At 38.8% G+C, this 23,721-nt stretch overlaps 1 protein-coding gene across 2 annotated transcripts in view; it reads right to left on the bottom strand.

The window, feature by feature from the left end:
- LOC133531566 (uncharacterized) overlaps positions 1–23,721 on the bottom strand; it is a 41,198-nt gene that overhangs the window by 6,155 nt on the left and 11,322 nt on the right. The window contains exon 1 of one of the 2 annotated variants that reach the window (XM_061869874.1): positions 14–48. The exons of the other annotated variant lie outside the window; for it this stretch is intronic. Coding sequence (XP_061725858.1) covers positions 14–26 — 13 coding nt within the window. The 5' untranslated portion in view covers positions 27–48. Of the gene's footprint in view, positions 1–13; positions 49–23,721 lie in introns of those variants that run through there. 2 annotated transcript variants of the gene reach the window in all.

Below are 23,721 nucleotides of genomic sequence, written 5' to 3'. Positions count from 1 at the left end.
TGGACAAACTCACCTCCTATGGACATGGTAGTCCAGCTCCTTATGTAGCAGCAACTGTAAATAGAGGATATGATCACAATAATTCAGAAGATTTGTGATTTGGCAAATACAAAATACTATAATTAGGAGTTAGAGATCTAGTGATTACTTAATGACGATTATTGTTGCTGATTGTGTTGAGGCTAGACAAACTAATAAGAATGACTTATAAGCGTGTATAGGTTATTTGGAATTAATACTACTAAAGAGAAAACACTATTATTTCCTGAATCCTTTGGAGAGTACACAAGCTGGTATATGGACAAAGAATTTGTAGGAAAAAATGTTTTTTTTTTTTATGCACAACAAAATGTGCCACTCCTTCACCTTGTAGCTAGCGGTAGCGTGGTAAGAAAGCCAGCTCGTGGGGAGCATTTGGTGAAATGCAAGCGCATTATTTTATCTGTACTCCGACGTGATACAAGTACCGTCGCACAACAGACTCTTCAGTGTTTTTTGAGATGGTTACCTACATTTTGCCATGACGACAATTACGTACTTATATAAAACGCTAATGATTTTAGGAGTCAATGTACTGATTACAAAATCTGACCAGTACTTGGAGGAAATGAGAGGATAGATATGAGTTTTGTGCTGATGAACGCTTGTTGTCAGGCGTTTAATGATTGCAGCCTGACAGACTACCTAAGGAATGTTTACAATATAATAATGGTTCTCAGCTTTAACGTATTGTCTTCAATAACGACAGGAAGTAACTACCCCCTTCGCAATATGACCCACAAGGTGTCCATGATGATATACTCGGCATTTCGTGACATAGGAATGTACAAAAACGGAGTCTACGAGTTCCTTAAGAGCTGGCAACCACTAGTGAAAGGTAGGATACTGCAAGATATGGAGGGTAACGCATAATTCCTTCACTTTCTTAGGGAGATAAGAGGTAAGTACCCTCACTCCCGGCTCGTGGCACTAGACAGCACCGAAGTTGACACGAATAGGAGTGTAGCCTCTAGCCACCTGGGTAGAAAAAAAAAACAATCCTGAAGCCCAACTTGGAGAAGGTAGGAGAGGAGACCAGGTAAGCTTTCGTACTGGAACTCTCCAGGAATTATTTCAAAAAGCAAACGCAAAAGCAAGTTTATTGCAAACCGAATAGTAAATGCCTGGAACAAATTACCCTCTGAAGTTGTGAACTCTTGTAGTGTGAATCAATTTAAAAACAATCTTGACAGACTATCTAAGCAGTGAAATCGTGTAGTGAACTCTGATTTAGACGTACCAGCATCAGCTGCCTGTCTTAAACCAAATAATAATAATAATAATAATAAAAGAGAAGGAGGTGGCCCGACTTGGTGCTTCTGGACGGGGCGGACCGGAGACGCCCGAGAAACCCTGAGATGTTTAGCAACGTGTAAATGGGTAGGACGTGGGCCTTTGACTACCAGGTCTACACAGCCGACCTGGCTCTCCGACAAGACTATTATTATACCAAGCCTCGAACAGTGGCCTTACGAGTACGACTTTCAGGCTCATCGACCTCATCGTACAACCCATGGGTTGAAATTAATAAAAGAAGCATGGTGAGAGATAGCCTGGCCATAATATCCCTCCTCAGATGATGGGAACCGGAAACACTGTAGCGGATGGAAGCTACGTTCACTACACTTGCAATGCCAATTTTGGAATACACCATTCCTAATTCACCCATTTGCGAGCAGATGTGCCTGACATTATAAAAGGAAACGGTCATACACACATTGTGAATAACACAGTGAAATTAGCTGTGAATTGTTTAGCACATGATATAAAACATATTTTTTTTAAAGTTTATAGTCATTTTTCATGCTCAACAATGAGGCTAGAAGAATTTAAAAAGGGCAAGTAATGAAACGCATACGTACTTATGGTATATTCCATAGAACATATAAACGCTAATAGTATACTATTTAAAAGTATAATATTCACTATGAATTAAGTATAATATCATTTATGATAAAACTCATGTAATATAAGGTTGAATTAATATAACTTTAAAAATATATAACCAACATTACCAAAAAAGTAAGTTAAAAAACAGTAATTATATTTATTATTGAAAAATAAATTCCTTTTTTTTCTCATTAAACCATGTTTTTTTTAATTCTCCAACAAACTTTCTCTCTATTCCCCAACAAACTTTGTCTCTAAAATCTGTAGGGTTATGAGTGGAAACTAAAATATTAACACAAAGAGTTTTATTTGAAAATAAATAAAAAAAAAGTCAATTCAATTAGCTCACAGTTCACCTAACACGCTCCTCCTCGCTTCGCTCGTCGTCGTACCTATCTATACCCTGTCAAACAATACTCTTCCGTGACAATATCTACACGCTCTGCTGCTTTACATTCAAATATTATTTGAAATGTTATTCGACATTTTGATATGTATACTAAATGTAGATTATTTCAAACGGAATTATTTCTTATGCTCGTTAGGCGAAACAATGATATATTTTATGTATGTTATATCATTATGAGCTTATACTTTTTGACAATAGACAATTCGTACATTATACTTAACGTTATTATACGTTATGAACGTTTGTAAAGTAAAATTGTACCAAAAGTGCGTATACGCCATGACGCACCCATTTAAAAAGAAATTGCATGTGTGAATGGGGAATAGCATGAATTAAAAAGGCATGTAGATACAAGATGGCTATCTTTGTTACCTTATGTGGATAACATACTTTTAAGCACTTTGATGCTTCGGAGCTACAAAATATGTACCAAGAGGCGAGAATCGAATTAGTGATTTAGTATTTTTCAAAAGTAGCAATAAGTTAAAAAAGTATATTAAGATTAATAGGAGAACCCTAAAGCTAATCAAAGGACAGGCATGCATAAAAATATAGTAAATTATAACATGCATTATCAGTTATGAAACAGAGTTTATAATTGTCATTCGGAGCTCGAAATAAAGGAAACAATTTTCCAGAAGTTACATGCCGAAATAAATAGGTTAAAAGATGAGCTTCTGGTAATATCCTCCATGTATTAAAAAACAAGTTGAGGAGCACATCATGGCTTTCAACAAATTGCTGCTAGAAAACCAAAATTTAGAGGAGCGATGCAAGTCATTACTTAATGGAATTATTAGTAATTATGGCCAAATGCCACCGACAAAGGTTGTTCAAGCCGATGTGGCCCTCAAAACTCACAGGCCAGCTGTACCAGTAGTTAACAGCCCCCTAGAACAGTCAGTAAGACTGTTATTTTTTCAGATCAGATTGGGTTAGGAATGGGCGTTATTAAGTTACAGATTCTACCAAAAAGTGTCAAATTACTGTTACCAAAACATTACTTTGTCACACTTATGTGACCTTATTTCAAAGGGATGTTATGACAGCAATACTGACACTAGTAATTTTATTAGGAAATAGTTTTAATGTAGATAGGCTCAGCATAGATAAGTTGATGTGCACTTTAAATATTATTGAAAAATCTGGCGTGGGAAAATCATTATATGTGCACTACCTTATGCAGAGAACATTTCATATGGCTATAATAGTAAAATAGCACGCTACAATTCTTTGATGTACCATGCCATATCTGTCAAAAAGTACAATTTCTTTTACTTGAATAAATTAATTGAATGCTTCAAGCTAGCTCCAAGGAAGGTATTTTTGCCAAAGAAATATCTTGTATACCTTGTGGATTTATTGACCTTTAATATTGAGGCAAATAGATGTAATAGTGTTGTAGCTAAGTCTCAGTCATCTGACAAAGCCAAGGACCCCATGCCACATTTAAACTTGATTGTAAAACGCCTAAGTATAAACATTATTCACCAGAATATTCAGGGTTTTTCCAGCAAAGAATTAGAAGTTTTATTTTTGATCTAAATAATGTTGCAGTTTTTTTATGATAGAGGAGGCAAACGAGCAGACGGATCACCTGATGGTAAGCGATTACCGTCGCCCATGGACACCTGTAACATCAGAGGGGTTGAAGTTATGTGTATTACTGAACATTGGCTGAAACATGAACAGTTATTTGATTTTGTTAATTTTACATCAGTCAGTTATTTTACTAGAAAATCTGCTATTCATGGTGGTTCCCTTAAAAATTGCATGAAATCTAAAGAGCGTAAATTATTTCATACAAAGAATTGTAGAAATGTCTTGTGTAGAAGTTTAGAAAATAAATTATTTTGGGTCCATTCCTGTTTTTGGTTTATGTAAATGATTTGTGGAGACCGGTCTGTTTGAGCTTACACGGGCTACATATTATAAGTATGTAACTTTACTTTTGAGTGGCATTAACGTGAGACACTTCATTCGGTTCTTGTCTGATTTAATTTTTTGTCTTTTTCTCCAATTCTTATATAACAATTCAAGCCTTGGAGACCCTCTACATCTCTAAGGATAATTTAATATCTTTTTTTATACTTTATCTCTGACACTTAGAGACTTTTTTCGTTCCTCTCGCTGTGGAGACTTCGGGGTGCTGGTGCGCTGAGGGTAAGTCCTTCCTCCGGGATCTGGGTCGTCGCCTGCTAGAAAGGGGCCTTGACCCCCGCTCTGGGTTTTTCCTGATGCAAAGGCTATCCATCGCAATCCAACGCGGCAATGCAGCGAGCGTGATGGGCACCTTTGCATCGGGGACGGCCCGGTAGCCAATAGGTAGGTAGTTTTTTTATACATATTTAGGTTAAGTATATTTATATTTAAGTTCTGATATATTTAGGTTTAGTTTTTAATTAGTTTTATGTTTAGATATATTTTAGTATGTATCTTCTGTGTTTTTGTTATATTATATTATGTAATTTGTATTATGTAATAAAATTAAATTTAAAAATACAAAATGACAATACTAAGAGACTCATAAATCTCTAAAGAATTTTAGTATTTGTTGGTTTTATTTTTTTATCAGTTTTTTTTGTGTAATTTGACATTTAGAGACAGTATACAGCTCTAATAAAGTATTTATTATTTCATCGATTCCATATTTGTAATTGTTTTTTGTATTTTATTGTTTGTAAAAATGGAAATGCAAAAGTGCCCCTGTGGCCTATTTGCTGAATAAATGTTTGATATTTGATATTTTGCCATATAGTAGAAAACCTTTGTGAAATAGTTTTTTTTTTTGCTGACATCACTACTTTTCACTACATCACTACTTTTTAACGAAGACGTTTCCGACAAACCCAATCAGTTGATCTTATGACATATAGCATAGAAAGGACCGATGATATTCATCAAGTTCTAGCAAAAATGATTGCTGTAAACCAGCTATCTTTGTCATTTATGGATTCCAGCAATTTATGGCTGTAGTTAGCCCGGATACAAAATAATCAAAGAGGATGCTTTAAAACGCAGGCTAAATCTTTTAGCAGAAACATTAAAGAAAAAAATTCAGGAAAAATTATTTAATGCAAAGAGTGTGGCCTGTACTGCAGATATTGCTGACATCACTACTTTTCACTACATCACTACTTTTTAACGAAGACGTTTCCGACAAACCCAATCAGTTGATCTTATGACATATAGCATAGAAAGGACCGATGATATTCATCAAGTTCTAGCAAAAATGATTGCTGTAAACCAGCTATCTTTGTCATTTATGGATTCCAGCTATTTATGGCTGTAGTTAGCCCGGATACAAAATAATCAAAGAGGATGCTTTAAAACGCAGGCTAAATCTTTTAGCAGAAACATTAAAGAAAAAAATTCAGGAAAAATTATTTAATGCAAAGAGTGTGGCCTGTACTGCAGATATATGGACATCACGAGCCCATGAGTCTTAGTTAACGTGCACTGCAAACACAATTGATGAAGACTGGAACTGAACTTCAATGACTCTAAGTACACAAGAACTGGAAGAACGACACACGGCTAATAATATCGCTAACGAGATAAACGAAATCAGTGAAAAGTGGGGCATTTCAGCAGATTTTTCTGCAGTGGTAACGGACAATTCAACGAATATCGTAAATGCCGTTAATTCAACAGAAGTTCTGGAAAAAAATCATGTGCTGCACATAGTATTCAACTGGCTTTCACCAGGTCTTTGGTTACTTATAGAACAAGTAGAAAGCGTATGCACGAAGGCGAGCAAAATTGGGACACATCCGTCATTTAATGGAGTTACTAAAGCGTTGGAGTTAATGCAGGAATAGTTAAATATGAAGAAACTGTCTGTTTCTCAAACAAAGCTGCAAAACCAGATGGAATTCCACTTACGAAATGCTCGATAGTTTGCTGTTAAATCGAATTCCAGTTGTAAATGTTTTAAATGACCGCACCAGAACTGCAGCAAGTACGGCGCATAGGTTAGAAATAGTCGAAATAGAGTGGCTGTTACACAAGAACTGGAAGAACGAGACACGGCTAATAATATCGCTAACGAGATAAACGAAATCAGTGAAAAGTGGGGTATTTCAGCAGATGTTTCTGCAGTGGTAACGGACAACGCAACGAATATCGTGTTAATTCAACAGAAGTTCTGGAAAAAAAGCATGTGCTGCACATAGTATTCAACTGACTGTCAACAGGTATTTGGATACTTATAGAACAAGTAGAAAACGTATGCACGAAGGCGAGCAAAATTGGGACACTTCCATCTTTCTAATGTAGCAGCTAAAGCGTTGGAGTTAATGCAAGAATAGTTAAATATGAAGAAACTGTCTGTTTCTCATACAAAGCTGCAAAACCAGATGGAATTCCACTTACGAAATGCTCGATAGTTTGCTGTTAAAACGAATTCCAGTTGTAAATGTTTTAAATGACCGCACCAGAACTTTTTTTTTTTTTTTTTTTTTTTTTTTTTTTTTCCCAGGAAAAATCTTCGAAAGATTCCCCAGCGCCAGGGGGAAACGCTGAGGGTATGTGAGGTTTCTACTCACTAAAAAACCTGGGGTGTTCATCTCTCTGCCTTTGGGGTGGGGTCACGGGCACGTGGTGTCAATCATCCGCAACCCCACCAGCAGCTGCCCATTACGGCCCATCACCGGGTGAATGCTAGCCATTGTTAAGGGCGTGTCCACCGCACCAGAACTGCAGCAAGTACGGCGCATAGGTTAGAAATAGTCGAAATAGAGTGGCTGTTACACAAGAACTGGAAGAACGACACACGGCTAATAATATCGCTAACGAGATAAACGAAATCAGTGAAAAGTGGGGTATTTCAGCAGATGTTTCTGCAGTGGTAACGGACAACGCAACGAATATCGTAAATGCCGTTAATTCAACAGAAGTTCTGGAAAAAAAGCATGTGCTGCACATAGTATTCAACTGACTGTCAACAAGTCTTTGGATACTGTGATGCTTGTGCATATGATATGACGTTAAAACGTAAACATCACATTACATGAGCCTGGTAACACCATCTAGTCGCAATTTGCGAGTACTAGCAGGCAACGGATCGGTTGGTGACAGAATACATTTTTATCTCGAAATAGAGGGTGTCGCGAAAAAGACTATTGACCGTGTAAAAAAAAACGAGTGGGTGATGAAACGAGCTCCATAATGTTCTGTCGTTAAAGAAACGAAAATTGTGAAATTAAGGAAATAAATTTATATTACGGACATACATTGTCATAGCTGTAGCAATATGTGCTAGTGGTGCGTGGGGATGTGTTCAATCGTCACGGGGTAATAGTATAGTCAAGTTAAGGAAAAGTATGGAAGTAAGTCGTGTAGTAGTGCTTTTTTTGGATTCGTTAGATGGCGCAACTAGATTATTTCCCCCGAGTTGCACCGTTTCTATTATGTACGGAAGACCGTTAAATTTTAGGTATAAACTATAAAGTGCCGTAATTTTGGAGTAAATTAAAAGCTATTGGGTTCAAGCTAAGTAGTGTATAGAGAACACCTTGGTGCATAGTATATCTTAATTAAAAAGATGTGCAATGTATGATACCCTAAAAAAAATTTTTTTTTCGATTGCGGCTCGAGGATAAGTCAGTCGGTTGGTGCAATCTCAAGTTAAGATTTTTAAAGCATTATAAACATTCAGTTAACTTTGCACGCCTGGGCAAATTATGGAACATGTATTTTTAATTATTTTGTACATTGTCTTTGTCGAAATTTTACTAGATCACAAAATTCGCAACGCCGGCATACCGGCAGCCATAGAGACTACTCTAGGTTATATAATTATCGGAGACAGCAAGTGGCCGTCCTCACCACAATCCGAGACGCGAGCCTTCTGCATCGATGTAAATAAGTAGATTTGCCCGTACCATACTTTTGGCCGCGGCGAAATGGTCAACATCGAAATGAGTGAGCTCACTCATTCGCAATCAGTGCTCATCTGACCGCTGTGACATTTGGACGCTTCGGAAATACGTGATAAAAATCGAAAAGTGTGTCGAAATGCCTTCTTGTGCGTTTAGAAAGTGCACGAATAACACAAGAAACACTAATAAAAGCAGAGGTGTAACTTTTCACTAGTAAGTACTTAGATTTAATTAAATAATGAATATTTTTATTTCGTCTTGTTAAAAATGACGCAGTTCAAATCTCTTTCGCATGACAGAGAAACTAGTATCGGCGTTGCCGCAAGACGGAAAGAGATGTAACTATTTCCTCGGTACCGCCACGTATCGGGCCGCTGTGTCCTCGTATTGACCAATTTAAATAGACACCCGCTTGAACCGCGGACGAGTTAATACAGGGGCACATCTTTGATGGTCGTAAACAAACGCGAATAGTTCGGTAACGACAGCAAGTTTGATACGCGGTATTTTTTTAATTTTAAATATGATTTCAAAGTACAAAATATTATTTTAAATATAATTTCAATGTACAAAATATTATTTGCCATTGGATTATAATTGTAATTTTTATGATTCGGTTAAAAAACGTTATTATTTCGATCCGTATTTATGCATTATTGTTCAATTTGATAATATTCACTGTGTGCTAATGACGTACATGATATAATTAAGTATTCTATATAATATATATGTTCCTTCGTCTATTTATCTGGGAAATTAGAAATGAATGTTTTTTGTTGCAATATACAGGGTGTCCCAAAAAGGACACGCCATAGCGACACTGGAGGTAGACCAGCCTGAGAGGGTTCCAACCAACCTAACATGACCCTAGTAAAAGTTGCACCGTTTTCAAGTTATTGGCAATTTAACGTTTTTCGTGAATTTTGACCGTTTTCAGCATTGTTAGGCTCAGTGTGCACTTATAAAGCCCTTAAAATAAGTTTTTTTTATGTGTACGGCACCATGAATAGTTAATTAGGATAATAAAAGAGATATTTCATCGATAACCTACGTGAAATGTAAAAAAACAAGGGCTTGATCTAAAGTTTTTATTCGCAGCGAAACATCAATTTCAACTTTGACCACCTGCCGTAAAAAAAAACTACTTAAAAGGTAACAAAAAAATAACGCTATAATATTAAGCATTTTATGCAGATTCTAAAATGGTATAAAACATGCACATTTCTGCCATAAAATAATGAGTTATTATCATCTTTCGAATGCCTCATAAAGCTAAGTTGGCCTAGGGAATCTGCAATCCTTTTTGGATATGTTTCGAGCTGCCTCCGATGACGCGTACCTAATTCATCTTGGATTCTTATTGGCTTTGAGTGTAAGTTCTCAAATGGTTAAGAGAGTGAGACAACATGAAATGCACTCGCTCTATCTCGCTCTTTTTATCTCAACTTTGTCACACGGTCAACTGCTACCTGGGATTATCCTACGGATTATCTCTTTAAAAACAGAAGGAGGAGGGATAGCCACTAGTCATCCTTATCTCTAGTAAGTATTTAGGAATCCTAATCCTGATTAGTTCGTTACCGTGTGTTTCGTGCAATTGTTGTGTTATCTTTGCTGCTGTGTATTCGTGGTCCTAAACAAATCTACTTGGCTTTCATCTGGACTCTGATTTCTTTTTGACTTGGTATGTTTGTGGGACTGAAACGACAACTTGGCGCCGCTCACGGACACTGATTATTGCTTTTTGGAACCTCTCCATCACAACTACACCGATCGTGAGTACAGTGACATGCACATGATCTATGGAGAAACTAGGCGTGTCTCTAACAGAGGAATTGTCTCATACAACGCCAGATCGGCTGCAAGATTGTACAATCAAAGGTATGCCAATCGTCATGCCACGAATCATGAAATCATTTTAAGAGTTGTGAATGCATATCGAAATGGCAGAAGGCCAGGACAGGCTTACGCTGAAGGAAGGCCCCGGACTATTGACGACGACGTGGTTTTAAATATGGTACAAAGAGAGCCAGAAATTTCTCTAAGAAATATTGAACGTCGTATCGGCGTAAATAAATCCTCAGCACAGAGAATTTTAAAACGTCATAAATATCATGCGTATCATATTCAACGCCTGCAAACACTTCTTCCGACGGATTACGCACCCCGCGTTGAATTTTGCCGACAAATGCTTCAAAAACTGGAAGAAAATGAAAACTTTTTTAATGAAGTGATGTGGAGCGACGAATCCACGTGTAGAAGAGATGGGTATCTCAATCTCCACAATATTCATAGCTGGCAAATTGAAAACCCACACGAAGGGAGAGAAGACCGGTCCCAACATCAATTTAAAATTAATTTGTGGACGGGAATATTTAATGGCCAAATAATAGGACCGGTCGAGTTGCCAGCTTTTTTAAATGGGAGAAATTACCTGCAGTTCTTGCAAAACGATCTGCCAGTTTTACTTGAAGACACACCGCTCGCACTGAGACAGAGGATGTGGTACCAGCAAGATGGCTGATCAGCACATTTCGCTCGCGATGTTCGCGACCATCTCTCACAGACATTCCCAAGAAGAAGGATTGGCCGATTAGGACCAGTATTATGGCCACCGCGTTCGCCGGACCTAAATCCATTGGATTTTTTATATTGGGGATGCTTAAAAGACAAGGTCTACCCGAGCAAATAAGGTTCCAAGACGAACTACGGCGACGTGTATTTCAGGCAGCACGAGACATATCCGAAATTAACTTAAGGAAATTAACAAGAAATTTCAGAAGACGCTGCCAAGCGTGCATACGAGTCGGTGGAAAACAATTTGAGCACCTGTTGTAAAAAATAAATAAATCAATGAAACTTCAACCTGTATTACATTTTTTTCGAACCTTTCTTACTTCATGATATCCTTACTTAGTAGCAATGATATCATAACAGCTTACGCATTCCGGAATGCTTATTAGATATGGATGACACAATTGTACAAACAAAAGCTTACACTTCTGTCTTCAAAGAGATAAGCCCTACGATAATCCCAGGTAGCAGTTGACCGTGTGACAAAGTTGAGATAAAAAGAGCGAGATAGAGCGAGTGCATCTCATGTTGTCTCACTCTTTTAACCATTTGAGAACTTGCACTCAAAGCCAATAAGAATCCAAGATGAATTACGCGTCATTGGATTGCAGATTCCCTAGTCCAACTTAGCTTTATGAGGCATTCGAAAGATGATAATAACTCATTATTTTATGGCAGAAAGGTGCATGTTTTATACCATTTTAGAATCTACATAAAATGCTTAATATTATACCGTTATTTTTTTGTTACCTTTTAAGTAGTTTTTTTTCACGGCAGGTGGTCAAAGTTGAAATTGATGTTTCGCTGCGAATAAAACTTTAGATCAAGCCCTTGTTTTTTTACATTTCACGTAGGTTATCGATGAAATATCTCTTTTATTATCCTAATTAACTATTCATGGTGCCGTACACATAAAAAAAACTTATTTTAAGGGCTTTATAAGTGCACACTGAGCCTAACAATGCTGAAAACGGTCAAAATTCACGAAAAACGTTAAATTGCCAATAACTTGAAAACGGTGCAACTTTTACTAGGGTCATGTTAGGTTGGTTGGAACCCTCTCAGGCTGGTCTACCTCCAGTGTCGCTATGGCGTGTCCTTTTTGGGACACCCTGTATGTTTGAGGCAAATTTTGCAACCCAATCAAATTTAACATTTTCAACCGACTTTTAAGTGAACTTAAAAGTGAGAAACAAGAATAATAATTGATGTCACGCATATAACGTTTATGCTGGCTGGCTTCGACCTAAAAAAGGTTAATCTCTGGGCTACTAGTATTAGTTACTTTTAAGTTTATTGTAATGTCGAGTTAAATTTTATCTGCGCTTTATATACTGCTCAAAAGAATATAAGGGCCGTCTGCAAATTTCTGGTTTATTGTGTGACTGATTTCGTATTAATCCAAAAAGTGAAACATTTGGCCACTTCATTAAATGTTTGTTAGCCTAATTAACTACAAAATTTTTGTATCACAGTTATTTTAAAGTTAATTTATTACTGTTTAAAATAAGTTTCACGTAATGTCCAAATTGCTGGTGGCCCTTATTTTCTTTTAAGCACTATACATAGGGTAAGAAAAATACGAACGATCCGTTCGAGGTGTTCATTGGTATTGGTAAAATTTAAGGATCACTCCTATTTCTGTTATGTATTGAGTACTTTTTTACGTTTTAGATTCCCGCAAGACCCGCGTTGTAGAGAAAAGTGGATAAAAATAATACAACGAGACCAAAGAGATGACAAGTGGTTGCCCACACAATTCAGCCGAGTCTGCTCTGCACATTTTAACGAAAATGAGTTGTATATGACGCCGACGGGTAGACGAAAAGTTAAAATTCACGCGATTCCGGCTGTTCACCCAACCTTGGAATTATCAAATGATTTTGATGGGGATCAAGAAAAAGATAAATGCGGCTCACCCCTTCGAAATGTATATGTGTCGGATACAGATTCTATTTTCGACTCACCGAGGAAATACATCTTAAAAAAAAATTGAGACTTGAAAAAATCAAAAAAGAAAAATATAGAAGAGAGATCCTAAAGCTGAAGAAACAGAACAAGTATTTAAAGACCAAAAATGTTTCTCTGCGTGAATTAATAAAGTCTTTGAAAACCAAGAAATATTTCAATAAAGAAAATTTAAATGAAATAACACAGAAGGCTGAGGATGCAAATAAAGATTTCTTACTTGCCATCGCTAAAAAAAGGAGAATAATTCCGCCAGCTCTTAGAAAATTCTATGCGACGTTACATTATTATTCACCAGCTGCTTATAAGTACGTTAGGGGAAAATTTAATAATACAATGCCACATCCACGTACTATAGCCAAGTGGTATGAGAAAAGCGATGTTTCTCCTGGATTTACTCAACAGGCATTTGAAAGACTTCGTGAAAAATCTAAGCAGAAACCAGTTACAGCAACATTGATTGTTGATGAAATGGCAATACGCCAAAGGACAAATTGGAACGGTCGAAAGACGATGGGACTTGTTAACGAAGGTTTAGGTCCAAAAGATGAAATTGCAACTCAGGCGTACGTTTTCATGCTGGTTTCAAATACTGAAAACTGGAAAGTTCCTTTAGGCTACTTTTATATAAACGGGTTGCGGGCGGAACAACGTGCCAATTTAATACAAATGTGTATAACTAAATGTTACGACGTTGGTGTCAACGTTATTGCATTGACATTTGATGGTTGTTCAGCGAATGTTGCAACAGCAGAAATTCTGGGATGCAATTTTAAAAATATTGACTGCTTAAAAACCACTTTTCCTCATCCAGCATGCAGTAATAAAAGAGTCGCTGTTTTTTTGATGCATGCCATATGCTTAAATTAGTACGAAATACGTTTGAATCAAAAAAAGTTTTATTTAGTGACGCCGGACGGGTTGAATGGCTGCACTTAGTCAAGTTGCAAAAACTTCAAGAAAAAGAGGGCTTCAAGTTCGGAAACAAACTAACATTACGTCATATTGCGTTCAGAAATCAAATAATGAAGGTTAACTTAGCAAGCCAATTACTAAGCAGAAGCGTAGCAATAGCGCTGACTTTATGCTCAGAGATGCTTACTGGCAGTAGTTTCAGAAATGTTGATGCAACTATAGAGTTTATCGAAACGTTCAACAATTTGTTCGATATATTTAACTCTAGAACTTACAAAACAGGATTCAAGCGGCCGATTACTGCAGAAAACGAAACTGAAATAATAAACTTTCTTGGCAAGGCAGAAAATTATATAAAATCACTCAAGATTTTTAACAAAGTAAAAAGAACCAGAGGGAGAAGGATAATAAAAAATTAGTCGTGAAAGCAAAATGCAAAATGGGATTTCTGGGGTTTCTAATAGACATACAAAGTTTGAAATACTTGTACGCAGAATTAGTCCAAAAAACAAAGAAATGGATTACTTGTCAACGTACCGGTTTAGCCAAGACCACATTGAACTTTTTTTCGGTCTCATAAGGCAACATGGCGGGCACAATAATAACCCTACAACAGAGCAATTTCGTGGCATTTACAAAAAAGCACTCTGCCACCTGGAACTTCGAAGTAGTTTTGCGGGTAATTGCTTGCCTATAGATAACTGTTCCATATTGAGTTGTTCATCAGCCCTTGAAAAAATAAATACGACCACCTCAGGATTCCGGGACACTGATATGGACTTAACGACAAATACGCCACAACCTGCTGAAGACGAACAATGCGAAATAAACAGTGACATTCTGTCAAGTTTATTGGACGAGGAAAAGGATATTAGCGAGATTTCAAAGCAAATTGTTGGGTATATATCAGGGTGGGTCGTCAGGAAAATTGTAAAAAAAATTGAATGTGACACATGTTGCAGCGCTTTGATTTCCCATCAGAAATTGAGTTTTCACAGGTTGATAACTTTAAGAAACCTTGGTGGCTTACTTTTTTCCTCGCAAGACGTTTTTAATATTTGCTTGAAAACGGAGTCATATCTTAAGCTCCAAAAAAAAATACAGGGCAATAATTATATGTACGACGAAAAGCCTTACAAAATATTTCAAAATAAAATTTTGAAATTATTCATTCAATCAGACGTCTTTGGAAATCTAAACGGCCATTCTTTGGAACATCCGTGTACATGGAACCATAAAGTTCTTTTAATAAAATCAATAATAAAGCACTATAGTGATGTACGCCTGCATCATATGCACAAAAATATAAAAAAGACGAAAAGGCAAAAGCTTAACAAGTTAATTTTATTTCATGGTGAATAATAAATAATGATTATTCAAACATAACTGGTTTTATTTTTACTTCTCCGTTAAAGTTCTGACGGTACAACATTTTTAACATGTATTTACATAGAATAATATTACGAGATAATAATTTGAACGTGTGATGAGCTTGCTGACCGTACCTACGCGCGCGTCACACCGCCATGTTGATGACTCACGCCGCTGACGTCACGCGTTCAAAATGTTACTACACTTTTGAGCATTGAGGGCTAATCTAATTATTTACATCGATGGCCTTCTGTGCGTTCACGCATGAACCGCTTAACCAAAGTTTGGAAAAGTTTTGGGCCCAAGAAGAAGTTCCAAATAAAAGGTTTTTAAGCCCTGACGATCAGGCATGTGAACAAATATTCACCACAACTACAACGCGTAACGATAATGGTTCTTACGCTGTGGACCTTCCTTTCAAAGAAAGTCCTAACTCTTTAGGCAATTCTTTTCTAACCGCAAAAAAGAGATTCTTAATGCTCGAAAATAAGTTTTCTCGCAACCCGCAACTTCATAAAAGTTATAATGAGATTATTCTCGATTACTTGGATAAGGGAATTATTTCTCTGGTTCCTCGTGAGGAACTCCTCGGCCCAGGTTTCCATCTACCACATCACCCGATTATTCGCAACGACAAAGCCACTACTAAAGTGCGCTTAGTCCTGGATGGAAGTTGTAAGACGGACAGCGGTCTGTCCTTGAACGACCTTCTACATACTGGCTGCAACTTGCAGGCTGATATTTTTCAGATTCTTCTGAACGTCCGCATATTCCGCATTGCCTTTTTCGCCGATGTTCGGCAAATGTACTTATGTATCGAAGTACATCCTCCGCACCGCTCCTTTCAAAGGATATTATATCGCTTTTCACCTGAAGAACCGCTAAATACCTACTGTTTCAACCGTGTCGCTTTCGGTCTTCGATCTTCTCCATTCCTTGCATTGCGCACACTTCGTCAGCTCGCTAGCGACGAACGTGATAGGTACCCGCTCGCAGCCGATGTCCTCGAACGAGACGTTTACATGGACGATCTAGCTTCTTCTGCTTCTTCCCACGAGGAAGCAGTTACGACAGCGACCCAGTTAATTAGCCTCTTCAAGGCTGGTGGGTTTGATTTAGTTAAATGGACTAGCAACTCTCCTCAGTTGCTGGAACACATTCCCGCAACCCATCGCCAGTCTGAATCGGTCTCTTTCGATGACAGCGGCTCGCTTAAGATACTTGGCCTTCAATGGCTTCCTGGGTCTGATGAATTTGTTTTCACTGTCTCACCTCCTCCGCTCACAGGCACGAAACGAGCTATTCTTTCTGCCACCGCCCGCTTGTATGACGTTCTTGGCCTAGTAGGGCCCGTTATTCTTTATTCTAAACTCCTCATAAAGGAGTTGTGGCTGTTGAAACAAGGCTGGGATGATTTACCACCTCAGCACATTTTATGTTTATGGCACCAGTTTGTCAGCGAGCTGCCTCTTATTTCTGACATAAAATTTTCTCGACATCTTGGCATTGAAAAAAACCTCAAAGGTAACATTTATTGCTTTTGCTGACGCAAGTGAAAAAGCGTACGGCTGTGTCATCTACGCACACGTAGTTACGGACAATCAACATCCCGTCATGCGCTTAATTTGCTCCAAATCGAAAGTCGCGCCGGTGAAGACGGTGACTGTTGCGCGTTTGGAACTTTGTGCAGTTGTTTTAATGTCAAAGCTGCTTCGTGTCGTCCATGATATATTATCAGAACGCCACAGCATTGACGATGTCTACGCATTTTCAGACTCGGAGGTCGCTTTATGCTGGGTGCACTCATCACCGCATAGGTTCGCTACCTATGTGGCCAACCGCATTGCTCAATGTCAAGCAAATTACGCACCGGAGCATTTCTATCATGTGTCCGGATCTGAGAACCCTGCAGATTGTTTGTCTCGTGGATTACTTCCCTCCCGCTTGAAGGACCATAATCTCTGGTTTAACGGTCCGTCCTGGGCATCTTTACCAGTTAACGAATGGCCTATAACTAAGTTCTCGCCCACAGCTAAGGCACTTTCCGAGGAAAAAGTTGTCTCTTTTGTTGTTACTAATAAAAGCAACAGTAGTCACTGGCTTCTGGAGTTGGGTGAAAGGTTTTCTTCATGGCACCGGTTTCTTAAATCAGTTGTCCATGTTTTAAGATTCATCAAAAAACTACCTCGAGGTGGCGAAATCACTGCCTCTGACCTGGACGCGGCAGAATTGTTCGTGGTCAAGGTCATTCAACAAACTTCATTTGCTGATGATTTACGCAATATTAAAAATGGCAAGGTATGCTCACCCTCACTTCGCAAATTATTTCCTTTTATCGCTGATGACGTTCTACGAGTGGGAGGACGTCTAAGCAACTCTTCTCTGGATTATGGTAGTAAACATCCCGCAGTGTTGCCCAAGAAAGGGCACCTTATTGAAATTTTAATTGATTTTTTCCATCGCGAAAACTTGCACGCCGGCCCGCAACTTTTGCTTTCTATTTTGAGACAGAAATATTGGATTTTGTTAGCACGTCGAATTGTGAGACAACGCTTTCACAAATGTAACACTTGTTTCAGAGTCAATCCGACCAATAAGTTCCCTTCTATGGCAGACCTGCCAGAGTGTCGTGTTAATGAAAGTAAAGCATTCACGCATACGGGGGTAGATTATGCCGGTCCTTTCAACATTACCATGGTCAGAAAGCGTGGGGCACAAAGCCAAAAGGCATGGCTGTGTCTTTTCATCTGTATGGTGACAAAGGCCGTACATACTGAACTCGTCTCGTCGCTCAGTTCAGAGGCATTCTTAGATGCCTTCAAAAGATTTATTTCCCGCCGTGGGCCGTGTCAGGTGTTATATAGTGATCATGGAACAAACTTCGTAGGCGCTAAGGCTTATCTTAAAGAACTTTATTCTTTTCTTAACACTGAAGATTATTACAAAACTTTTCGCGAGGAGCTCTTAAAGCATCGTATAACGTGGCGCTTAAACCCTCCCAACGCACCTCACTTCGGAGGCGCTTGGGAAAGTAATATTAAAAGCTTTAAAACGCATCTTCACCGCGTCATAGGCAAACAAATTTTGACCTATCAGGAACTATTAACGGTGACAATTCAGATCGAGAGTCAGCTGAACAGTAGACCTCTTTACGTTTTGAGTTCCGATCCATCGGAACCTACTGCGCTGACCCCCGCTCATTTCATATGTACTGCACCCTTGCAGCACTTACCCGCAGCCGATTTGAGTCAGGAACGAACGGACCTTTTAACCCGGTATTCGTTGTTAGATTCAATTGTCCAATCTTTTTGGAAACGTTTCCGAACTGAATACCTTCACAACTTGCAGAGCAGGGAAAAATGGAATACTCCAGCTAGGCCATTAACCGTAGGCACTGTCGTGCTTATCAACGTTAATAATGCACCACCCTTGCAATGGCCTATTGGCGTTGCGTGTTATTCCTGGTCGAGACGGAGTCATACGAGTTGCGGAGGTGAAAACGCGGGGAGTTAGATTGGAACGACCTATAGTGCGGTTATGCCCACTGCCTATGCAGTAGAGTTAATTTATATTAACTTTATTAGTATTAAATGTTTTTATTAATACTTAGTCTATAGTTGAATCAAGCATAACTAGATGGGTGCTTGGTATTTATTTATTTCTATTAAACTTCTATTTTTTTTATTTAATTTTCTTTCTTTTTTTTTTTGAAGGGTATCCTTCAAGCCCGGGGGGATGTTAAGTTTCGTTTTTGCAAATAATTATTAACTGACTTAGGGTCTTATAAAAATCCTCCTATACCTCATCCGCTCCCTCACATTCACACTTGTATATTGCTGTCTCGCTCGCACTCGCGCTGCAACGCTGCGAGCGACACCTATCGGGCCCATTTGGTCCAATATAATATGGCGACTTGAGTGGTACGGCGTCGGATCCGCTCGTCATCAATCAAGAAAAATCAGTTTAATTCATGTGATAATCGAACAATCCGTATAAAAAACGTGTGTGTTGAGTGTTTGTCAAGAACAGCAAGAAAAGTCCAAGGCCTTGGTGAAAAGTCAGCGCTCCTGTGGCGATCGCAGGAAAACACGTGCCAGCTAACCAAAAACGGACATTTTTTCAAGTAAGTGAGTGTGAATTTCCCATTTCCCCGTTATTTTCCTTTCGCTATTATACATCCGCAAACCAGTCATACAGTCCACTAAATTCAAAGCGCTCGTGACTGAAAAGCACAAAAAAGCGCACCGCAAAAAATAAAATTTACTTTATGGGAAAGGTTTTCAAAAATTTAAAATTTAAATCATCCAATAACCATATTTAACGGATCCGTAATATCCGGATCTTATAACCCGCTAGATCCGGATCTTATAGTTGACGGATATCCGGATATTTCGGATATTCGGATCTCAAACCCTACGCGCAGAGATTGTTCCGAGACAGTTTGTTTGACACTTTTGACGGGCAACGAGCACAAATCTTTCTTCTGGCATTAAAACAGAACTATTGTTTTAAACAATCATTGAGTGAACTAAGTAGTCTAACGTTTTCGTAAGTATATGGAAAAACGCGATTTTTCGAATTTAACAAACATTGAGCATACCTGTATTTAATTTGTTGACTGTCTGTCTGCATACTCAGAAACCCTACTATTTTTGCAGTACATGCCACTACTCGTGCCTCAAGAGCCGTGCTTCGTCGGTGCATCTACGCGCGTTCCTTCTCTTGCCACTAATCACGCGCTTGTCGCTTCTGTGTATTTATTGCTCTACGTTTTTGGTACTTGATTACAAAACTGCATGTTCCGTATAAAAATGCCAATTTTTTATGGGGTGCGAATGTAAACAAAATCAAATGAATATGATTGCATCAATTTCCAATAGTATTAAAATTTCCCCCGAAGTACAACGACAGTAAAACATGAAAAACTACTTTCCGGGTGTCGCACCCTGGTGCGAATTTGACATTGGATTTAGATATTTTTTCTAATTATTTACTCAATTTGCACCGAGTACATTACTTTCCCCAGACCCGCAATGGCCAAAATAGATTTTTTTGTTTTACCTGTTCCGTAGCTTAAATTAACATAAATAACACGTGCGAATTTAGATATAAGTGTTGTAAAACGTACGCCAAATTGCACCGAGTACACCTTTTTTCTCTTCTTAGTTATAACCATTACATAATTTTCAGCCGATTTCACCCCTTTCCGGGGGGGTGAATTTAGTAACGATTGTATAAAGTTCGATTTTTAGCCCATACAAAACAATCCGTAGTGATTTTATTAGTCCTTAGAATTAGTTCCTGACTTTAGTGAAATTTGACTTAATTTGACCGTACTATAAGTGTTCCGCGACTGATCATGTAATTTGTTGTGTATTCAACCTTGGACATTAATTGCTGTACTTTATAATTATTTATCATATGACATTTTGTCCGCAGCATTAGGAAACGCCCTTGCAATACAGAGTATTTCGGTGATTCGGCAATCCTAAACAATACCGAGTAGATATCGCATATTTCGCCACAGTCTGCATAGCCTTCTTGGTCGAGTGGCTAACGCGGTGGAAATAGAAGCTCGAGGTCCTGAGTTCGATTCCAGACCAAGCAACCTTATATTTAGTTTTTTTTATTTTATTTCTTATTGTGTCTTTTATTATATTGTGCATTAATTTCTGATTAAGTATTTCGTTCTTTTAATTTTGTTACCTTTTTTTATGCTTGCTTACATATAAGTAGGTTTTATTATGTTGCATCCTTCCGAATTGTATCTAAGCTAAGATCATTTTGTTAGTATTAATATCCAGGAGTTGCACCTATTTTACTTAATTAAGTGTACTGATGCTTGTATCGTGTTTCTCCTTGTTTCGTTGGTTAGAATTCGTAGTTAAATTATATATGTTCAACTTGTACCAACTCTTTCCGTCTATCAGCTTTCCTACGAATTGAACCCTTTACATTGGCGCCTGATGGGTATAGTTGATCGGATATTGTTGGTTGTAGTTGGCGATATACATTTTAATAGTGGAAGTCTGGTAATTTTTTCTTTTGAAGAGAGAGATGAGTTAGAGTTTGAAATGGCCTGCCGGGGTGTGTCGGATTGTAAGACTGTGGCGACGATGCGAACGTTTTTGCGGGTAATGCTGAAGCAGGAAGCATCTGGGGAGTCATCTATTGCCATCAAGGTTCCCGTGGGTTGCCTCGAGGACCCGGGTAAAGAAATACTCAATTGTAGGGGTAAATTGTCGTCTCTTGTAAAACTCATTTCGGAAATATCGCACAGTCCAGATAATTCACTGATCAGGAGGATACACTCCCGCTTGACACATCTCGCCAACCGCGCTAAATTGATCGTACTATCGGAAAGCGCAGACATGGATAAGCACTCTGCTTTGCTCGAAGATGAACGGTTTTCGATTGCGTGGCAGTGATTTAGGTCGTTTGTCAACTTGTGAACAGCGTTGCAAAAGTTCCCGATTTATCGGGAAAAGAATTACATTTAAAAATGTCCCAGAAGGGTTGGTATACTATACAAACGAATGAATAAAAACTGTTTTTTCACTTATTTTACTTTGTTTTAATTGAACAGAAATCTCCCGATTTTTCCCGATTTTTAGTTGGTAGAAACACCGATTTCATAAATGTCAGTTTTGCAACACTGCAACGGTTTTCGATTGCGTGGCAGTGATTTAGGTCGTTTGTCAACTTGTGATTCTCGAAGACATTAATGAAGCAATAGCGTCCCTAGAGTCCTTGGAGGTAGAGAGCAGCGAAGACGAAGCAGTCATATCGGAACAGGATAAAGATGTTTTATATAAGTCGTTAGGAAAGGAGGCGGTCAAAATACTGGACAGTTTAGGCGTTATTCAGGCGGTATCTAGTGATGATGCTGCAAAGTTGAGAGAAGGACATCAGCTCCATGTCGACGAAGTGGCAACCACGAAGACCGTTTTGCCTCAAACGGCACCGACTGCAAAGAGACACGCCACGTTTAAGACTGGCATCAGTCTTAATGAGGTGCAGGCGAGCAGCCAAGCTGCTGATCAGAGAGATCCCTCCTGCTCTCGGGGATTACAGAGATCGTCGACGCTAGACTATGAGTTCCATAGGAGGAAATTAGTGCCTATCAAGGATTGGGGTATTAAATTAGTGGAGGGGACACGGTTAGTATTAATGCGTTCTTGGAGAGAGTGGCGGAGCTCAAAGAAGCTCGTAATGCCGATGATGAGGATTTATTTCGGTATGCGGTAGATTTATTTAAGCAGGAGGCACTAATTTGGTTTAGGGCTAATAGGTATGCTGTATCTAATTGGTCGGAATTGGTGGAACTGCTTATAGACACGTTTCAAATGCCAAATTACCAGGACGAGCTCTTGGAAGAAATAAAGCGAAGGACTCGGAGTAAGCAGGAGAGAGTCGTGATATCGTCAGGCGTAGTGGGAATTAGTCGGTAAGTAACCCATAACGCACGTGCAATTGTATGTATATGTATATATCCTTGTTTATCCATATATATGTATATATTTATGTACTCATAGTCATAAGGTATAATGAAACATACTATAGTATTTATTTAGAAATTTTATTTCGCTTAAAATTTACGGTTTTTTTTTTTTGTTTAATTCTCACTGCACCCACCTTGAATTTTCTCTGTTTTGCCTAATGGTTGACTGGTAGAGAATGCCTTTTTTATTTGCAATAAAGTTTAAAATAAATAAATAAATAATATATTTATCGATAATGCAGAATATGTTCAACAGATTACCAATTCCGCTTTCAGAAGTTCAAAAATTTGTCATTCTTAGGAAGAACCTGCAACCATACTATCAAAAGCTGACACAAGCAATATGCGTTTATGTCGCAGTAAACCAGGTTTCGGTTTCGGGGGAGGTGTAATGTGGCAAATATCCACTTTTAGTGTTTAACAGTAACTTAATAGTTTACTGCGACATAATGCGTATTGCTTGCCATGCACTAACCAACGTATGTATAAAATAGGTTGCTTATCGAATAAAGGAGGATTATTATACCGGTCAACTGACTTATCATTACGTCTCTACGGGCCCCTCCATAAGGTCATCCTTTTTTATATTTCAGCGATGATTGGGATTGGGAGTGGACACGTTCGCAGTGCTCAGCCAATTACCGCGTCGATAAATGCGCAGTGGTTTCCGCGACCATTATCGCGCTGATTACCGCGTCGGTATCACGTCGATTTCCCGACCCGTTTATTGCGTCGTTTTACGCGACATTATCGCGACATTTTCCGCGCCAGTGTACCGTCGCTTATCGCGCTGTTTTCAGTCAGTGGCTTCCGGTTGCTGTGAGCTGGGTGAGCGCTGGTGCCGAAGCGGAGTCTCTGCCGTTCTGCGGAAGTGGCGGAGGAAGTGACGGAGGCCGGCGGCTCAGTAGAGGTGAAGAAGAAGGAGGTCGGAGCAGGCAAGTCCTCTGATTTCGCTGCATCCAATAAGGCGCCGGATACCGCGACAGTTACCGCGCCAGATACTGCGTCGGATACAGCGCCAGATACTGCGTCGGTACTGCGTCGGTACTGCGTCGATACAGCGTCGGTACAGTTTCAGATACGGCGCAAGATACTGCGCCGGAACAGCATCAGATACTGCGTCGGTACAGCGTCAGAAACCGTGCCAGATACTGCGTCGGTACAGCGACAGA

Source organism: Cydia pomonella, chromosome 2, assembly GCF_033807575.1.
Source record: "Cydia pomonella isolate Wapato2018A chromosome 2, ilCydPomo1, whole genome shotgun sequence".
NCBI lineage: Eukaryota > Metazoa > Arthropoda > Insecta > Lepidoptera > Tortricidae > Cydia > Cydia pomonella.
The sequence above is the reverse complement of the archived record's forward strand: the minus strand, read 5'-3'. Positions and strand labels throughout refer to the sequence as shown.